This window comes from Rhamphochromis sp. 'chilingali' (assembly GCF_963969265.1).
Source record: "Rhamphochromis sp. 'chilingali' genome assembly, chromosome: 13".
NCBI classification, from domain to species: Eukaryota; Metazoa; Chordata; class Actinopteri; order Cichliformes; family Cichlidae; genus Rhamphochromis; species Rhamphochromis sp. 'chilingali'.
This window is the reverse complement of record NC_137940.1, coordinates 30,501,779-30,519,826: the sequence shown is the minus strand read 5'-3', so window position 1 is coordinate 30,519,826 and position 18,048 is coordinate 30,501,779. Positions and strand designations below refer to the sequence as shown.

The following is an 18,048-nucleotide window of genomic DNA, read 5'->3' as shown; positions in this document are numbered from 1 at the left end:
AACATGTAACCACTGACCCCTATTTTTAGACACGAATGTTCTCATAAGCATGTAATGTTGTGCTTTTCAGCTCGCTAGAAACAACTCCATAGCCTTTTGGTGTTCTAAAGCAACTAATTCCACTAAAAGCATCATCTTTCTATAAATAAAACCCATCAATGAACCCCGTCCATTTCACTAGCAGCTTTGAGCTGATGATGCATCTCACTCCCCCCCCCCCCCCCCCCCCCCCTCATTTTGTTCCTAACTGCCTCCCCTGAAAGCTCCCTCCATCGCCGCTCTGCCCCTCGCATCTCCAGTTAACCTCCGATAGTGTGCGTTCTCCAGACGCGCTGATAATGTATAGCTTCACTTCTCTCCAGTTCCTAATGAGGTTTCCATTAATCATCTTAACCCTGTCTTTCGGCTGTCTTTCTTTAGCCCCTCTCCTCATTGATTATTGATAAGATGGAGAGACAAATTCTTGAGTGGAGGCAGAAAAGAGATCCATTACAGAAAAGCCAAGTTACACGACTGAGGGTTAAAAATAGCGGCTCATATTTTGGGAACAGACCCGTCATCTGATCGAGGAAAGATGAAGAATGAATGGACGAGATGGAAAGAGAAATTAGAGGTTAGGGAAAAAAATGTGTGTGTGTGTGTGTGTGTGTGTGTGTTTGTTCATTTTCTTTCATCTCAGGCTTATCTGACCTTAAAGAAACTCAAAGATGTGATGAATGGCAGTGGGAGGGCCAGCTGAGCAATAATGTAGACGTGAAGGCTTGTGTTACTGCGTGTCGATCAGCCTGTAATAATATCTAATTACAGATCAGAACAGTTAGAGAAGAGAAGGGTTCGACTGAAGGCTGTACGTAGCCCTGACAGGTCAGTCCCGCAGTGTGTGAGTAATGTATGCAGATGACACACAGAGATTAAACAGGCAGAACAGGTACGTTTTATTCAGGTCAGACTAATTCTCATTACTTATTTGGTCGTAATGGTAGTCACAGATTACCGAATTGCTCAACTGGCAGGAGAGGACTCATTAACCTTGCTTAACTGCAGAGTGAAAGAAGAACACAGAGCGTATCTGTGACAGGTAAACACCAAACTCAACCACGGGTAGGATACAGGTAATCAACTGATTAACACAATGTTGTGACTCAAATGTTCAGCTTTTGTTGAGCTTGTGTCAAAAATGACGTTTGTTTCCACTGGTTGAGGGTTGTTGTGTTATATTGTGATACATGTTAAATGAAATCTCTCTGACGCATCATCAGCAACAAAGAAATAATCACAATAAAGTCCACAAAGGTTTTTATATCAGAAACTATTGACTGTCTTTTTATTCATTCACTTTTATTTCATTTAGCTTTCTTCTCCAGTGAGTTTTCATCCTTGCTTTAATGTTTTGAAGTTTCAGTGTTCGTTTTTTTTTTTATCATAATGTAATACTGAAGAATGTAACACTGTGTAAAAGCTTGAATCACTGTCCTTAAACACATTGAGAAAATTGGGCCAAAAAACCATCTACAGCAGATGAACTGTAGATGCAGATGACACAGGACCAGAGAGATGCTTCTGGACCTTCAAATGATTGTTAGCAATATGTACGGAGGAGATCAGGAGAGCAGGGTAACAGTAAATATCTATAGCAGACATGAACACTTCTGCAACATTTTACCAAGTGGGTCACATGAGAAACTGTACTTTTGCACTGGTGCAGCCCTCCACAACAGTCCCAGTTTCTCATGGTGCCCCTTGGTCAAATTAATTGTCGTCCTGGTTTACAGCCACCCATAAAGCACATCGTTGGCTCTGTCGTGGTTTTCAGGTTTCAGAGATCTTGTGAAAATTGATGGAACGATAAACATGGAAAAGTCAGAAGACGTCAGATTTTGTTCGACCATGCAGTCCCATCTTGACCTGCATATAACTGAAGCAGTGTGGGATCATCCCAACAGAGAACAACACAAAAATCCAGTCAACATCCGAAGAAGAGCTCTGAATGTCCTTCACGAAGCCTGGAGAACTATTCCTGAATACTACTTTGAATACTAAGAAATTACAACAAGGCTGGCCTACTACAGTTCAGGCTGTGTTAGAAAATAAAGATTTTTATGACATAAGTTGACTTTCAATCTTGTTAGAACTGTATAAACTTGGTTTTTCCTTCTTCTTCATTAAATTCCCAAATTCCTAGAAAAATATAAACAATCAAGGGGTGGCTCAAGACTTTTGCACAGCACTGTATTTCAGTGGCAGTGTTTAAAGTTACACATTATAACACATCACTTCTTAAAAGCAACGGACTCACATTCATACCGGCACCTTCAGATGACAACCATCTTTCCTATACAGTCTGTGGATAGTTCTTGATATTTAAGTTTATGTTTTACCACTTGCAGCATATTTCTAATTTGTCTGAGCTGATCATTTTTAAAATCTTCATCTAACAGCTTCCAGTGGGTCGCATTTTCATGAGGGTGGCATTCATATGTTGCACAAAAATGCTTTAAAGTTGCTTCATTCGAAGTTAGCTTTGGCTGCCCTCTGCTGGTACTACATGTGCAATCAAAGTTAATTATACCCTAAAACTCTCATGTCAGCTATCTAGACCAGGGGTCAGCAACCTTTAACACCAAAAGAGCCATTTGGACCTGGTTTTCCACGCAAAAGAAAACACTGGGTATTTGACATTTTAGATGTCAAATACTTTTTGACATCTAAAATGAAGATAACACTGTATATATTGTTTTTTACCTTTATGCCTTGTTTGAACAACTAAGGTGTGTTGCTTATGAAATCCTTGAAGTGCTACAGAGAAAATTACATTTTATTTATGTAAGTAACACATTTTGAACTCTTAAAGAAATATAACAAAAGGAAAGACACCCAGCTGAACTAAAATGATCCATGTAGCAAACAAAAACTGTTATATCGCCTTTGGGCTTTTGGAGCCTTGACCTGACTTTTAAAAAATAATTGGAAAAAAAGCACTATGCTGCTAAAAAATGAAAAATAGATATTTGCAAAATTCTGCCTAAATATGTATTTTACCTGGTTAATATGTGTAGCGGGGTGTGGTCTGCAGCGCCGCTGCAGGGGAGGCGGACGCACCTGAGCGGACCCGCAATCACGCCTCGCCGCCTTTACGTCTGTGCTGTTGTGTTGGTATGCGTAAGGCTGTGAGCTGAAAAGCTACAGCCTGCTGTATGTGTCAGCAACCGTGTGTGAAAAGTGGTCAATAAAGACATGCTGAAAAGCATGTTCATGCAAACATCGTCGGGTCTGCCGTGATATGTTTACAATTGGACTTCTGCTCCTGAACCTCTGCGCACAGCGTCTGCAAATCGGGGCTGTACGAAGTCACTTTCATCTTTACGCAGGACTGTAAGCTGTCATCTGTGAGGCGTGAGCGGCGTTTGTTTTTAACATAGCACACGGTGGAGAATAGCTGCTGACATCATGTGGATCCGAAGATCCATAATTGACCTACCTGGGGTTGAAAGTCTCGATAGATGCACGGCGTTTCGGCGGGTATACCGGCTTCCATGAGTGTGACGCTTATTTTGAGCGATGAAAAAAATAATAGAATATAATTTTATTTTTATATTTCAATATCACAATAATCTTCCAATTTAGAACTACAAGTTAAAAAAAGAACTAACATAAATAAAATACACTTCAGCTAAATACTTCTAATTTATTTTCCAAAACCACGCGGAGCCGCAGGACTAAAGAGTCGTATGCGGCTCCAGAACCGCAGGTTGCCGACCCCTGATCTAGACATTGGTGACTATCACTTCACATTACATTTGCTTTACAACATTAAACTCCGAGGATACAAACAGACGATTAGTAAACTACATTTCAGATTAGTGTTAGACAAATATGAAGGTGGTGGACGAATCATACTGCAGAACTCATACTGTCATAACATACTACACCCATTATGTTTTCAATGGCACTGAGATAAAACAACTGAATACCTTAAAAAAAAAAAAAATGGTATTGCATTGTTAGATGAAACACAAACAATGTGCCGAATGATAGCAGTAGATATGCTTTCTGTAAAGTACTTTAAAAAAAATACAAAAAGCATTAAAAACTTTGCTAGAAAATCCAGTTAAAAAAGCCAAAACAAACCATGTTTTGATATCATAGTTATAAAAACTCACATTAAAATACAAAATGTCAAAAATGTTTTCTTTAAATGTCTGTGTTTCAACAAAAATTACTCAAAAAGAAGACACAGTCATCTGTTTGGAACTAGTTTAGGTGCAGATTAATATGCATTAGGTGCACTGCTGAATATATCCATCAGAAGGAAGATGTGCATTCGACTGACTGAGAATAAAACCAGTGTGTGTGCTCACCACAATAAAAGACTGTGTCAGGTTGTGTTTATAACAGTATTTGTCAAACAGCAACGGAGCTCGGTGGCACACAGAGGAATAATGGATCAAACAGATTAGGTTTTAGCTAAACAGTTCATTGATTATCTTTTCATGTACTTTCTTTGCAGCTAGATTGATTGAAGTGTCGCCTTTCTTGTCCTTCTGATGTTTCATCCACAGCTTGACAGCCTTACAAGACCGTCGTCATACCCCTAAAAAGTCCTTGTAATAAGACAGATGTGTGAATGCTAATGAGACAAGTCCCTTAAAGTGATTAGCAGCAGAGTCTGCAGTTTGATCCTGAATCCGTTTGATGCGCAGTGTTGGTTCTCTGATGAAAAAAAGGCCATCTATCCCCAGTGTGGCATTACTATGGTGAGCGGCTCCCGGTTGTGTCCGTTGATGATCGGCCAGGGATTGAAGTAGGGGAAAACAGGCTCTTTGAATTTTGCATCATTGAATGTGAAGAGGTGGCTCATTTCTCCAGCATCATAAAACGACACTAGGCCACGACCGTAGTCCAGGTATATCCCCACTCTCTTCGGAGGTTTGGAGGGATATAATAAGTTCTCCTCTATGTCAGTGCAAGCTTCATACTCGCTGGTGCCGTTTCCGCTGTCCCTCAGCACCAGCGTCCAGAAACCATCATCCGGGCAAAGGCTGATCTCATCTTTCCTGTTGACGGAAGCTGTGGCCACACCCAGTCCCCACGCCGTCTTAGAGCCTACCTCGACCTCCCAGTAGTGTCTGCCTGAAGAGAAGGCTTCAGAGCCCAGGACAATGTTGTAGCGGGTGAAGCGCTCGGGGTTGTTGGGCAGGTTCGCTTGTAGTTTTCCTACCTGGACGCTGGTGCGACACGGGGAAACCCACAGACAAGGGTAGGCTGTGTCTGGGTCAAGGGTCACAGGTGTCACAGCTGGGAGGACATGAAAAACAGAGACAAACCAATGAAGGTGAAACATGTTTACAAGAACTGACACCACCCAAACTCCTCTGGAGTGACCTTCAGCAAGATACTGAATGCCAGCCTGCGCAATTAGTGTAAGACGAGCATCAGCTACATGGACGCAAATTAAATATAAATAACGTGGCTCCGATGTATCCAGAGATTAAATAAATTTCTGGAGAGCAGCCTGGTTTTACAGCAGTGATGTTTGAGGTCATCACAGACCCAAAGTAAGCATGTGTACGCTCGACTAACAAAGAGGTTAAATTCAGAGAACAAATGGAGTCACGCTTGAAACTCACTGCCAGTCAGAGCAGGCTGAAACGAGACTGAACAATGAGTTGAATCACAAATATGTCTTTTCTAGACGCAGCCAAATCTTTTTAAAGGAGTATTCCAACAAATTTTGATGTCACACCACTGTTTGTCATAAAAAGCATTAGTGAGTCTGTGAAATCAGTTGTATAAGGCCTTCTGTTGCTCTGCGGGGGCTTTGAAGTTGGATTTGTTGTATTGGGGCCTGTGGTTTTGGTTTTTGAAGGATACTAGAGGCTACAAGCGCTGCGTCAGTGTTTTTTCCAGACTAGGCAGTTAATGACTAATGAGCACTATTGTTCTCTTGACCTTGGTTTGCATGATGTGTGTTATCTTTATACCTGGCTGAAGAATTGAGCTCATTTTCCTCCAAATCCTGTACTGGAGAGGTCCCAGAAAGTCTCCAGATTGCAGGTCCACAGCCATCTCTGCAGGGCGCTCAAACAAGCTCTCTGCCCTGAGAGGGAGAGGGAAAGAAAGTCGTTTTAAAGATTATGAAACATCTGACAGAACTTCTTGGATAAGATTACAGTAGTACTCACCCTCCAATAAAATCTTTGATCCCCTGAAACAGATAAAAACAGGCCTGTGATTACAAACATGGGACTTCCATTCATTCTTTATTCAGTATTCTTTTATATGTGCTCCAGTTATTAGCAAAGTATACTGAAAGATTATGAGAAATATGTAGCTCGTCCATAAATCCTTCTCCTCTGCCCCGTCTCTTCTTCTCTCACCTTGAGTTGCTCAGGATTTTCTTCTTCTCTAAGTTTGAGCCGAAGTTTATCGGCTGTAATCTCCAGTTGGCTGATCTGCTCCGTGGACTGAGTGAGCGCCTCCTCCAGCTGCTGAAGCTTCTCCTCCTTCTGCTTCTGCAGTTTTTCCTTTATGCGCTCCTCCTCCTCAACGAGGAACTCCCTCATACGGCCAAACTCTGCAGAGACCAGCTCCTCCAAATCTCCCGCTCGCTCCTGAAATGCAGCGAGGAATTTGGTCACAGAGAGCAAGAACTTTGCCAGTCAGTAGGTAAAGCACAGCTGATTTGTACAACTTTTTTTCTTTTTTAACCTCCTCTAACCTGGCGTCCACATATGTGGACATCCAATTTTGGGTTGTCTAGACCACAATACTACATTTTGCTCTACAAGGGCCTGATGTCTCTTACGAGGACATTATACTGCCACTGTTTTATCGAAATTTAAAACGAATGTCCCCATATGTGGATCTCTGGCCCTTGTAGACCAAAATCAGATAAAAAGATAACTCTTTGTTTTTTAATCGCGTCCCCCAAATAGCAAAAAGAAATTAAAAATGCATGCCATGAAAGAGTTCGGGTCTTAGGAGGTTAAAGCAATAGCACGACTCAAAAATGCCCCTTAAAGCTGACAGAAACCAAGTCTGTCTTCAAAATGCTTAACTGCTTTAGAGTTTGTATGCTAACGATCTCTGAGTCTTTTTAAGCTCTTCCTGGGGTGGAAAAATACCGAGCTATGCTGTGACAAACGGTGGGGTTCAGTTTTATTTTGTCACAATTGAAATTTCTGTTACATACTGTTGTTTTAATAGGGTTTATTATTAGAGAGTTATTATTATTTAACAAGTATATTATTATTTTTTTAACTGTTGCGTGTCAGTGAAAATGAGGACACACTTAATTCTCATTGACAGCAATGGTGTGACACTAAAACCGGAAGTGTCCTATTTTACTGTTATTATTGAATAAAAATACAGTTTTTTTTTCTTCTCTGGAAATATGACTACAATCTTATGTTCAACAGATTAAATCAACAACTTTAAACTGTGACCATTCAGACCAGAAGTGGTTCATTAAATAGGAAAAATCAGTATTTGTTATGAGGAGACGATACATTTTATGTCATATGTGGCACAAATTATTATATCTTACTGAGATATAAAAGTTTTTGCTAGCTAGCTAGCTAGCTAGATAGATAGCTAGATGTCTGTATTTTTAACACAGAGAAGAAAAATTGACAAACTTCCTCTGCTCAACCACATCCTGTCATACTGACAGAGAAAGGGAGAAGTGAAGAAAAAAAATCTGTGAATCTGCATGTAAACTGGGTCAAACAGACAGACAGGAAAATACACCCACTGACACATTTAAACACACAGATAGGAAAGGAAACGGTCTGTGATAACCTGGAGCAGAGCTAGACGAAGTTATCTGCCACGGCAGAAATGCTCCAGTGCATTCTCTAACACTACCCTCATATGTGTGTTTAACACACACACAGCGAGCGTTTCAGTGAACTTCTTCCTGTGCCTGTCGAAACTCTATCAGCTGAGTTCCTTCGCAAGCTGTGTGACATGAAGCAGTTAGGGCACATGCACAGCCTGTGAAAGAAGAGCGCATGACGAAGATAAACACAAAATGATGTGTATGAATGTTCATGAACCTCCCTTTTTAGTCCAGGATGAGCTCCTGATAATCATCACGTCTAAATAAAAGATGAGTAAGAACATGGTGTGTCAGCACCAGTCATTAGTACCACCAGTCATCCCTCTGTCTTGACAGGTAAAGGTGGAGGAATGCGTCAGAATGTTGCCTGGCCGCTAGAATTTCTGGTTATATTTAGAGGACAAACACACTGGAGTGTTTTTCTTTCACAGTGCTTCACAAAGAAACAGCCAGCACACACAGAGACGTGATACCTTAATGAGGAGGATCTTTTCATTGGTCTGTTTTTGGAAGAGTGTGGCCTCCTGTGTCTGCACCTGAACCCTCTCCAGAACCACAGACAGCTTACCCTGCAGGACAAACAGATAATCACATAAAAACGTTTGTTGAGAAGAGGTTATATAAACCAGATTACGCTTCAATCAACAGTTAATTTGATTTGTGCGTCAGTCCGAACAACGTCCCGTCTTTAATGGGAGTCATACATCCGCCAATCCTCAACTGAGCGCCCTGACCCCAAAAATCTAACAAAGCTGGAATTTAGCACTGCTTAAACATGTTAAGACACACAGAGAGGCCTCTCAGAGCGGGTCTCCAAACAACATGATGAAGGTCAGCTGCCAGGTTTGAAAGGTAGTAAAGCTCACACAGGCCTGCTGAATTCCTGTAATGCACAAAAATACCCAAAGGCTCCTGGGGCAGACAGGGAGTGTGCTCTTTAAAGCACAACTGCTACATATATGAAAAGCCTGCTTGCTACATTAGAGCAGTTGAGTTTTGTAGTAAAAAAGTAGTTTTGACTTGACTTATAGGAATACTTGTGAAACTTACAGTAATGTAGTACAATAAGAGGAGTGTCCAATAAGCATTGTAAAGTATGGCACTCCTTGAAACTCTGATTGCTTGTTTTATCTAGAAGCTCCAGCTGTTACACTATAGAGGAAAAAAAATACAGTACAAAAATAAATCAAATTTGGTGATTATGTTGGTCAAATCTCAATACCATGTCTGTGTATGCCTGATTTAAGTTTTTGGAAGACCGGGAGCCTTAAAAACGAGCCAATAACAAAACAGTACCCTGTAGCTTTCAAAAGCCTCTGTAATGGGGATGACATTGTGGTTCTTGTGGTCTCGAGACATCCCGCACACTAGGCAGATGGGAAGCTGGTCATCCTCACAGTAGAGCTTCAGCTTCTCCTCGTGCTCCTCGCACATATCCAAACCCATTCCCAGGCGTGGCCAGTGCCCGATGGACGAGGCCACGCTGCTCATGCTGGAACCCCGCTCGCGGTCCTCGGGCATCTCCAGCGTACCTTCGTGGTCCCACACGCACATCCCCGCGGCCGCGTCCATGGCGCGGGCTCTGCGCACACTATCCACCACGTTGCACAGGAGCGAGTTGGGTCGCAGTTTCCGGGCGCACGACTTTCTACACTTCGGGCAACTCGAGAGTTCGTCCGCCTTAGCTTCCCAGCACTGGATGATGCACACCTGGCAGAAGTGGTGCCCGCACTCAAGGATCACGGGATCACGGAAGAGTTCCAAACACACCGGGCAGGTGAGCTCCGACTGTAGCTCTTCAAGCGCGCTGGCCTCCGCCATCATTTACTGCGCTCATACTTCTCAGAAGACACGTCTGTGGGAAACACTGTGACAGGGAAAGAAGACTAAACTGCTCTTCCGTTCACATTCAGAGAGGGAGTGGTCTGACGCTGACAGCAGTACGACTTTTTTCACGGAAGCGACCAAAGGCGTGTAGAAACACGCTCGGCTGGGCGTGATGAAGGGCTCCTTTAAAGGGCGCAGTGTGTTTATGATTGCCCTGAGCGAAAGAGGGTTTCTTAGAAGGAAGAGAACAGTAACAAGAAAGGTCACGTTATTGCTGCGAGGAAATATACGCGGAATTTTTAAAAGGGGGTTGTACCAATTGTCTTACTTGTTGGTTTATAAGTTTTTAAATTATTAAACACTTACAGGAAATAAATCAGAGACGTGTGAGCGGAAACTTCTGTGTAGTAGGGTAAACGACACAAACAAAAAAGTGATTTCCCGTATTTTCCAAAAAACGATTGCCCGTATATAAACAGCTCTGAATAAGTTGTTGGCCTATAAACTCATACAAACATATGGCAAACCTATCTCTTTTTGAGCATATCAAGTCATTTTGAGACAGAAACATAATTCCTGTCATAAAGTAAAATCTGCAATTAGTGTTTGCCATAGTTGCTTTCATTTATCCTTTATTTATCCACCGAAAAAGTTTTTATTGACATTAAAAATGTAGGGTTTTTTAAAGGTCTTGCCAAGAAGGCAGCATAAATTGCAACAATTATGACATCATAGCTCTATAAAGATGTTTTAAGTGGCCAAAAGGGGCTGGATTCATTACAATGTAGCTACAATAACGCAGAAATACTTTTACTAATTTCTATATTTTATGTATAATCTCTTCTTAAATCCTATTGATCACAGTCTATTTACAAATATAAGTAAAGACATTAAACATGGAAACATACAGAAACATTAGAAATCAGATGATCGCTTTTTGGAACAACACCCATCTCAGACAGAATCAAAAGCATTTAAAGGCTTTTGAAGATTGAAACTAAGTTTTGAAGCATTGAAATGCATTTGAGTTTCCTTCTTCACATATACATCACAGGTTTTACCCTACATGTTTTCACAGTGACGGTGTAATCAAGTCCCATTCATGGCATTTATGGATTTGACTGCATTACACTGTAGAGGCGCAGCTACTTAATATAGACAGCACTGAATAAATGTGTGTTAATACTCATGTAAGAGAGCATTAGCGTACACGTATAAGGGCTCTTCAATTTGGCCTTTAATTGGGATTTAAATTAAACTTGTCTCCCCAGGTTATCCCCAAGAACACACACACACACACACACACACACACACACACACACACACACACACACACACACACACACACACACACACACACACACACACACACACACACACACAGCCTTCCAGTCAGCAAAGCATGACACAGAGCAAGGAAGAAGGGAAGGGAAAGTAGCTGACACCAAGAAAAAAAAACACTCTTGCCAGCGTTCTTCAATTAAAATTATATCCCTGCCTGTCCATGGATTACACGCTAATACAAATAAAGTCTTATTAGTCTCAGTCAATTTTATACACGTTGCATGATTAATGTCAGGGTCATGTAGGTCATCCTGCCACCTGCTGTTGTTCCTCTGAGTGCTCAGTAGATGGCCCCGATGATCAGTCTACCAGGTGCATTTTTAAGATAAGGACTGATGCAGTATTTGCTCCTTTTCTCCTGGATTTTTTCCTCCAGACGCTAAATTTGAGACCAGCTTGTTGTAAACTGTATCCATTTCACAAATTAGTTATCAGAATATTTTGGGAGGGAGGCGATATAATAAATATTATAACAAGTTTTCCATTCTGGTGGTTTTCTCATGAATATTAAAAACATTTTCTCAACAAATGGTCTCATTTCTAAGATTATTTAGGGGTTCCTCAGAGAGGTGAGATTACGTCTAAACTTTTGTGTGCCCAAAAACTCAAACAGCTTGTGAGTCTTCTTCTTCTTTCCACCTCTCCCTTTAGGGGTCGCTACAGTAGATTATCTCACCCTGTCACTAGCATCCCCATCTGCTACAACAGTCCTCTGCATGCCCTCCTTTCTAATCCAGAGAAAATCTTAACATCTTTAAATCTGCCACCTGTCTTTTTGTTAGTCCCACAGTCTTCAAAGCATACATCATAGCACGTCTTCCTACCTTCTTGTAAATCCTCCCTTTCATTCTTTCTTCTATCATGCCACAAATCACACCTGAAGCCCACTCCACCCTACCTGCACTCCTTTCTTCACCTAGAGCATACCTCCACCTAGGCTCTCTTCCACCTGCTCCCTACACCCGTTGTCAAAGGAGACTCCAGACTTCATCTGTCAGCCTGTCCATCACCATCTTAAGTAGGAAGGTCAGTTCCCTGATGTAATGCCATCCCCACATTTCACTCCTACCTCACACCTCACCGCTGTCTCGCTGTCCTCATACATGTCCTACACCAGCCTCGCATACTTCTCTGCCACTCCTGACTTCCTCTTGCAGTCCCACAGTTCCGCTCTAAGCTCCCTGTCATGTGCTTTCTTTAGATCCACAAAGACACCGGTCCTTGTACTTGTGTACTTCTCCATAAACACTGTGAAAGTAAATATGGCATTTATAGTTTTTGTTCTGCATTTGTGTGCGTTCTGTGTTAATTTTTCACTACACCGTAACATCCTGCATTTCTGTAGAAACAGATCAATCGTGGCTAGATGTAGAGGCAGTGTGTTTCACACATTTAAAATCCTATAAATCATAGAAAACTGAAACCAGTAAATATGACATTTTCCCAATGCCCACAAATGCTGTAGATAGTGAGAGAGTAATTCCATGAGGTTTGATGGCTGAATAATACCAAGTAATATGCGGTCAGGCTTACTAAAACCAGAGGTAATATGTATCCAATATGTATAATCTTAAATATGTATACATTTAGTCAGTTTCAGTTATTATGTAAATATATTTTCACCTGTGCAGTACTGTGAAAAATTAAATACGTCCTTACTACTGGAATTAAGTGGGTAAGAAGTAATTTAATTATTTCAATTTATTTATATAGCACCAAATCACACAAACAGTTGGCGACAGTGGGAAGAATCTAACTATCTATCTGCTATATCAAAAAGAAACGTTTTAAGACTAATCTTAAACGTAGAGAGGGGTCTGCCTCCTGAATACAAACTGGGAGCTGGCTCCACAGAAGAGGGCCAGGAAGCTGAAGGTTCTGCCTCCCATTCTACTTTTAAAGTGAAGTAGTCAGGCACTGCTAATCAAATGCAAGTATGACCGGCTCTATAAAAGCAGAGGTTTAGAGCATTCAGATGTTGGTTAACACAATGCCATAATCTTCCCAAGATTGGAAATTCCAGCAAATTCACTCCAAAAATTCGCAACAATGCAAAACTGCTGAAACCCCAAAAGCTCTCAGACTCTACAGGCCTCAGTTAGCATGTTAAATTTTAAAGGTCATGACCATTAGAAGAAGAATAAACAAGTTTGTCTTGTTTGGAAGGACTATCAGGAGAAAGCCTCTTTGCTCTAAAAGAACATGGAAGCACCCATTATTGTGATGACTGGGCCGTGCAATAAAACAATGATCCCAAGCATAGCAGCAAATCTACAACAGAATGGCAGAAAAACAAAACCATCAAGATATTGCAATGTCCCAGAGAAATTTCAGACCTTAAATTGATGTCCATGATTAAACAGATGGACACAAGCCGTCTTCTTTGCAACCAACGCTGTAAAGAAGAGTGAACCACAATTCCTCCAGTGATGTGAGATACTGATAAAGTCATACAGAAAACCATTACTACAACACAGAACCAGTAGCTTGTAGAAAACAAACTTTCCTTTCACACATAAGTATCAGGATGTGTTTCATTTAGATGTGTGAAAAATATCTAATCTGTAGTTTTCTGCTGTGATCATGGTTTCTTTCATATTTTTTGCTTTTTCTGCATTCTGACAATCCCTAAATGTAGTGAATCATAATTTGTTTGATTAAAAACTGACTAAAATGGAGAATTTCCCCAAATTGAGCACATAACAAAATAAAGAAGCCACATACTGCTAGTAAACATTTGCTATTTTGGCAATTGAGAAATCGGGGAAGCTCTGCGAGGAGCTTTTTTTGTCTTTCAGAATCCTACTGGTTCTGACATCGAGCGGAGTTTTGATGACAGAAGGAAAAACTGCATTACACCGAAACCAATGAGACAGAAAGAGAAACAGAAATATTTGACAGCATGTGATTACATAAATACATAATTTGTCAAATGACTGTCAATAAACACCTGATGCTGCATTAAACATGTGCTGGAGCTGGTTTAGGACAGTGGTAACAGAAACGAGTGTTTGATTTTCATTATGAAAAGCATCGCATGTCACACCGCTCTGCCTTAAACGAGACACACATCTCAAAGTTTTCCATGATGTTTCTCTTTTTTAGGTACAAAGTATAATAAGGGAGATTCTCCTGGCTATTAAAAATTCTGGACTAAGTGTACTCAAGATAAAAAATCAACTTGTACGAGACAACAAACAGGGAAGGCAATGTCTGTTCCTGTGACTTTACCACACGTTTTTTGCTCTTTTTAAAACTAATATCATCAGTGCATGTTGTGTGTCATCAGACTGACATAGTGTGACAAATAAAATCCCAGGATTTGTAGAACTCAAGGTGTTCCTACAAGTGTGTAGGTCCAAATTTATCCATTTACCTTGACGAAATTTCCAAATGATTAAAATTTGAAAAGAATCCAAGATTTTTTTTAAAAATCTGTGACGCAAACTTGATTCTCAGAAGGGAGCCTGACTGCTCGTTAGCAGGGGAAGTTTGATTGTAAACGTCGATGTGGGTGGGTAAGAACTGTTACCACGCTCTTGGTATAAATGAGGAAACCTCAGCGTTAGATTGCAGATGCAGAACTAACAAACAACAACTGTGGATTATTTTACTCTGGGGATTCGTCTGCTTACTAGAATCTGTTTCTGATCTACAGCTGACCTGCTCATCTGTTACAGAAGATGTCTCAAAGGAATTTGCTCCAACCCTCCATCAGAGCTCTGTTTCTACTTCTTCTTTGTAGCCTGGTTGTTGGCGAGATCGGCAAGGACTTCTCCCACTGCCCTAATTTCTTCTATAATAAAACTCCCCCACAGGGTGTCAGCGCACCAGGATATCAGCCAATATGCCAGCGCTATAGAAACCAGTACCACTTTGCCAGCCTGTATGATCGTCAGCGTCGAGTGCCTTTGTTCTCTGCGTACAGACTGAGTCCTGCTGATGGCAAACGACCCAAATCCGTTTGGATGTATGAACCGCAGGTAAGAAGGAGCAGACACTTATTTTATAGTGTTATGTTCATTGTTTGTTTTTTTCCGGTGAAAAATAGAGATTATACATAAAAAACACATGTATGAAAAACACAGTCACATATATGTTTTCTTTTGTGAACCCATGAAGAAAGAGACATTTGCATCTTCAAATGAGGTCATGTTTAAAGCTATGTGACTGTTTAAGTCAAACAGAAGCAGCAAACTCTTTTAAAGTTTCTAAACATGGTCATGTCCTTTTTCCTCCGTCTGTCAGTTGGCATTTTCCGGTGCCAGCCCAGATATGAAGCATTTTGAAACCCCTGTCGACCAGAATGTGATTGAAAGCCAGGCGGTGCTTGATGACTACAGGAACTCCAGCTTTACCAAGGGTCATCTCAATCCCAGCTTGCACCAGAAGACCCTCGACAACCGGAAAGCCACCTTTACCCTGACAAACATTGTCCCCCAAAAAGAGGGCTCCAACTCTGGACCCTGGAACAAACTGGAGAATGACGTGTTGAGAGATTTCAAGATGTTCTGCAACGGGACCATGTACGTGATCACCGGGGCCATGCCATACAAATCTGGGGACCACTGGATTAATAACAGGGTGTCTGTTCCTGAATACATGTGGTCTGCCTACTGCTGCCCATCATTCAAATCTGATCTCCCTAATAATGTGAAGCGGTTTTTCCCCACGTGTGCTGCAGTTGGAAGAAACGACCCGAACAGCGGTGAGGAGATTGTGCCGGTTAATAAGAATGCGAAGCCCAGCGTGCGGGGCTATGATGTGAGGAGGATGCCGTTAGAGAACCTGGAGGGTATCCTGGCAAAAAGACTGGCCATGCCCATCAGTCTGTTTGATAACCGCTGTCAGGCATAAAAGCCTTTAGCTTGACCGGACTCTGATAAACTCGCTGCAGTTTTAATTATCGAGCTTCTGCTTGATTATTGAGGACATGATGGACTGAAATAGTTTTTTCCCCCTGATTGACTTTGTAAAAATGTAATTTCCCCTCCTGCTAAGGTCATTTCACTCACATTTAATAGCATTATAATTTTCCAATTAATCAAGACTGAAGTGTGTGATTTTAATGTTTATTCTCCAATAGATTCAAAAGCCAAACACAGAGAGTAGCAAGCGCTCAGTTCTTTTAAATAAAACTGCACTGGTTTTAACATGAGTCAGTTATTGATTACATATTACAAATGTACATTTGAGCTGGAACACTATCAATAAATACTAAGTCTATACAAATGTCTGATTTCATTTTTTCCTCTTTACAAAAATGACTTAGTGAATTTCAGCATTAAATCATAGAAAACATTTTAGGGGCAGACAAGCTTTCTGGGTCACTTTTTTTCAGAGGTTTGCCACTGACGTTACCCAGTTCAACATTTAATGATGATTGTGTCAAACTAAAGAAAAATAGTTGAAATGAGGAATTTCTCATGAATTATTTGACCACATAAAGAAAATAAATAAACCGCAGACTTGCTGTGAACTGACAGTTGCTAAATAAAGGTCGAAATATGGTATGGTGAGTTTTTATATGTTCAGAAAATTTGGTTCCCACAAGAGAGCGAGTTTCAGTGACACAAAGAACACGGTTCTCAGGCAAACCAGTGTTTACTGAGACAAGAAGAAAAACAAAGATCAAAGCAAATGGATATGGTTTAAATAGTGGTTACCCATAGATAGCATCACAGCATTTGTGCTTGGTGTGTTATTTCCAATCTTTCCAATCTCAAGAAGCCCTAATTTTTATAGAAAACTTGATATAAAGCTGGAGACAGACTCTCTGAAGGAAAATGCTGCAACACCACAAGCGCCCCTTCTTTCTTCTGGCCATTTCTTAATTTATCAGCAAGCAGGAACTGTACTGTCACTTGGTAAAAAGCTACAGGAAGTGACTTTATTATCTAACAACATTTATTTTCTAATAAATGAGGTCGTACTCTGGTTCAGATGGGCCGATGATGAAACTTAAATGTCTGAACCGCAAATAAGATGTGATTGGGTTCTTTTTTACTTGTTGTCTTTCCTGTTCCTGCAGAAAATGGCTCGCTGGAGCTGATCTGGTAGTCGTTCCACATTCATGCACCACTCACCCTTACTCTGCAAACAAACTGACCTTCTGACAGATGGACAGCTTTTTTATGTCTTCTTTAAAAAGAAAAAGACTTAATACTTATAGAGACAGTGAAAACATATCTGGATACAGACTCTTTGTAGGAAAATGCTACAACACCGCAACTCCTGCATGGCTCTTCCAGCCACTGAAAACATGGTGCTAAATGGGATGCACATTTCACGTGTTGCATTGTGAACTGTTGCATTGTGCACCACATCTAGCTATACTCGATGTGCACAATCACGTGGCAAACAGCCAAATGATGAACCACTATTTAAATCATATCCATTTGCTTGGATCTTTGTTTTTCTTCTTGTCTCAGTAAACACTGGTTTGCCTGAGATCCGTGCAACACATTTCACAGCCTCAACCCTGACTTTTGGGGGTTTCTTTCTTTATCATTTCCTGATGTTGCAAAAAATGTACCAGTGGAGCCGTCCTGGTTAGAGCTGCCGCACAACTGAGCTGTTCTGGGTCAGGAGGCCAGAAATGAATCTTTCCAGGGTTCTCTCTCATCCAACTTGACTGGCTGAGCTAACAAACACGGCTTGTTAGCTTAGTTTGTAGTTGTTCTACATTCACGCACCGCTCACCCAGAACCTGCAAACAAACCAAACTGCTGAGTGTCATACAGTTTTATGTCTTTTTTAACTTACTCTAGACTTTAGCCGCTATTTAAAAACTACGAAGACACAGTATCTTATGTCAAATACACAGCGTGCCAGGTTATGTCAAAGTGCTGTTTTCATTGCATAATGCAAGAAAGCCCTTCAGTCAATCAGAAATATCAGTAAGTGAGATTTATATCTGTATAACTAGTGCACAAAAGAAACTCTCAACAACAGCCCAACACTTGAATATGTCTAATATGGCAATATTTTTTTATAATTAATGATAATAATAATAATAATATAATTTTTTATAATTA

The 18,048-nt window shown here is 40.8% G+C and overlaps 2 protein-coding genes across 2 annotated transcripts; one reads left to right on the top strand and one right to left on the bottom strand.

Annotated features, from left to right (window-relative positions):
* Positions 1 to 3,568: 3,568 nt before the first annotated feature.
* Positions 3,569 to 9,795, bottom strand: LOC308409290 (zinc-binding protein A33-like). The gene is made up of 6 exons (XM_080901919.1): positions 9,137 to 9,795; positions 8,314 to 8,409; positions 6,378 to 6,611; positions 6,183 to 6,205; positions 5,982 to 6,097; positions 3,569 to 5,295 (listed from the first exon to the last, which is right to left on the bottom strand). Exons 1-6 carry the CDS (start codon positions 9,662 to 9,664, stop codon positions 4,730 to 4,732), a joined length of 1,563 nt encoding a protein of 520 aa, XP_080758045.1. The 5' UTR covers positions 9,665 to 9,795; the 3' UTR covers positions 3,569 to 4,729.
* Positions 9,796 to 14,473: 4,678 nt separating this feature from the next.
* Positions 14,474 to 16,248, top strand: LOC308408954 (endonuclease domain-containing 1 protein-like). Its single transcript, XM_080901436.1, has 2 exons — positions 14,474 to 14,994; positions 15,260 to 16,248. Exons 1-2 carry the CDS (start codon positions 14,695 to 14,697, stop codon positions 15,866 to 15,868), a joined length of 909 nt encoding a protein of 302 aa, XP_080757562.1. The 5' UTR covers positions 14,474 to 14,694; the 3' UTR covers positions 15,869 to 16,248.
* The last annotated feature ends 1,800 nt before the right edge of the window (positions 16,249 to 18,048 follow it).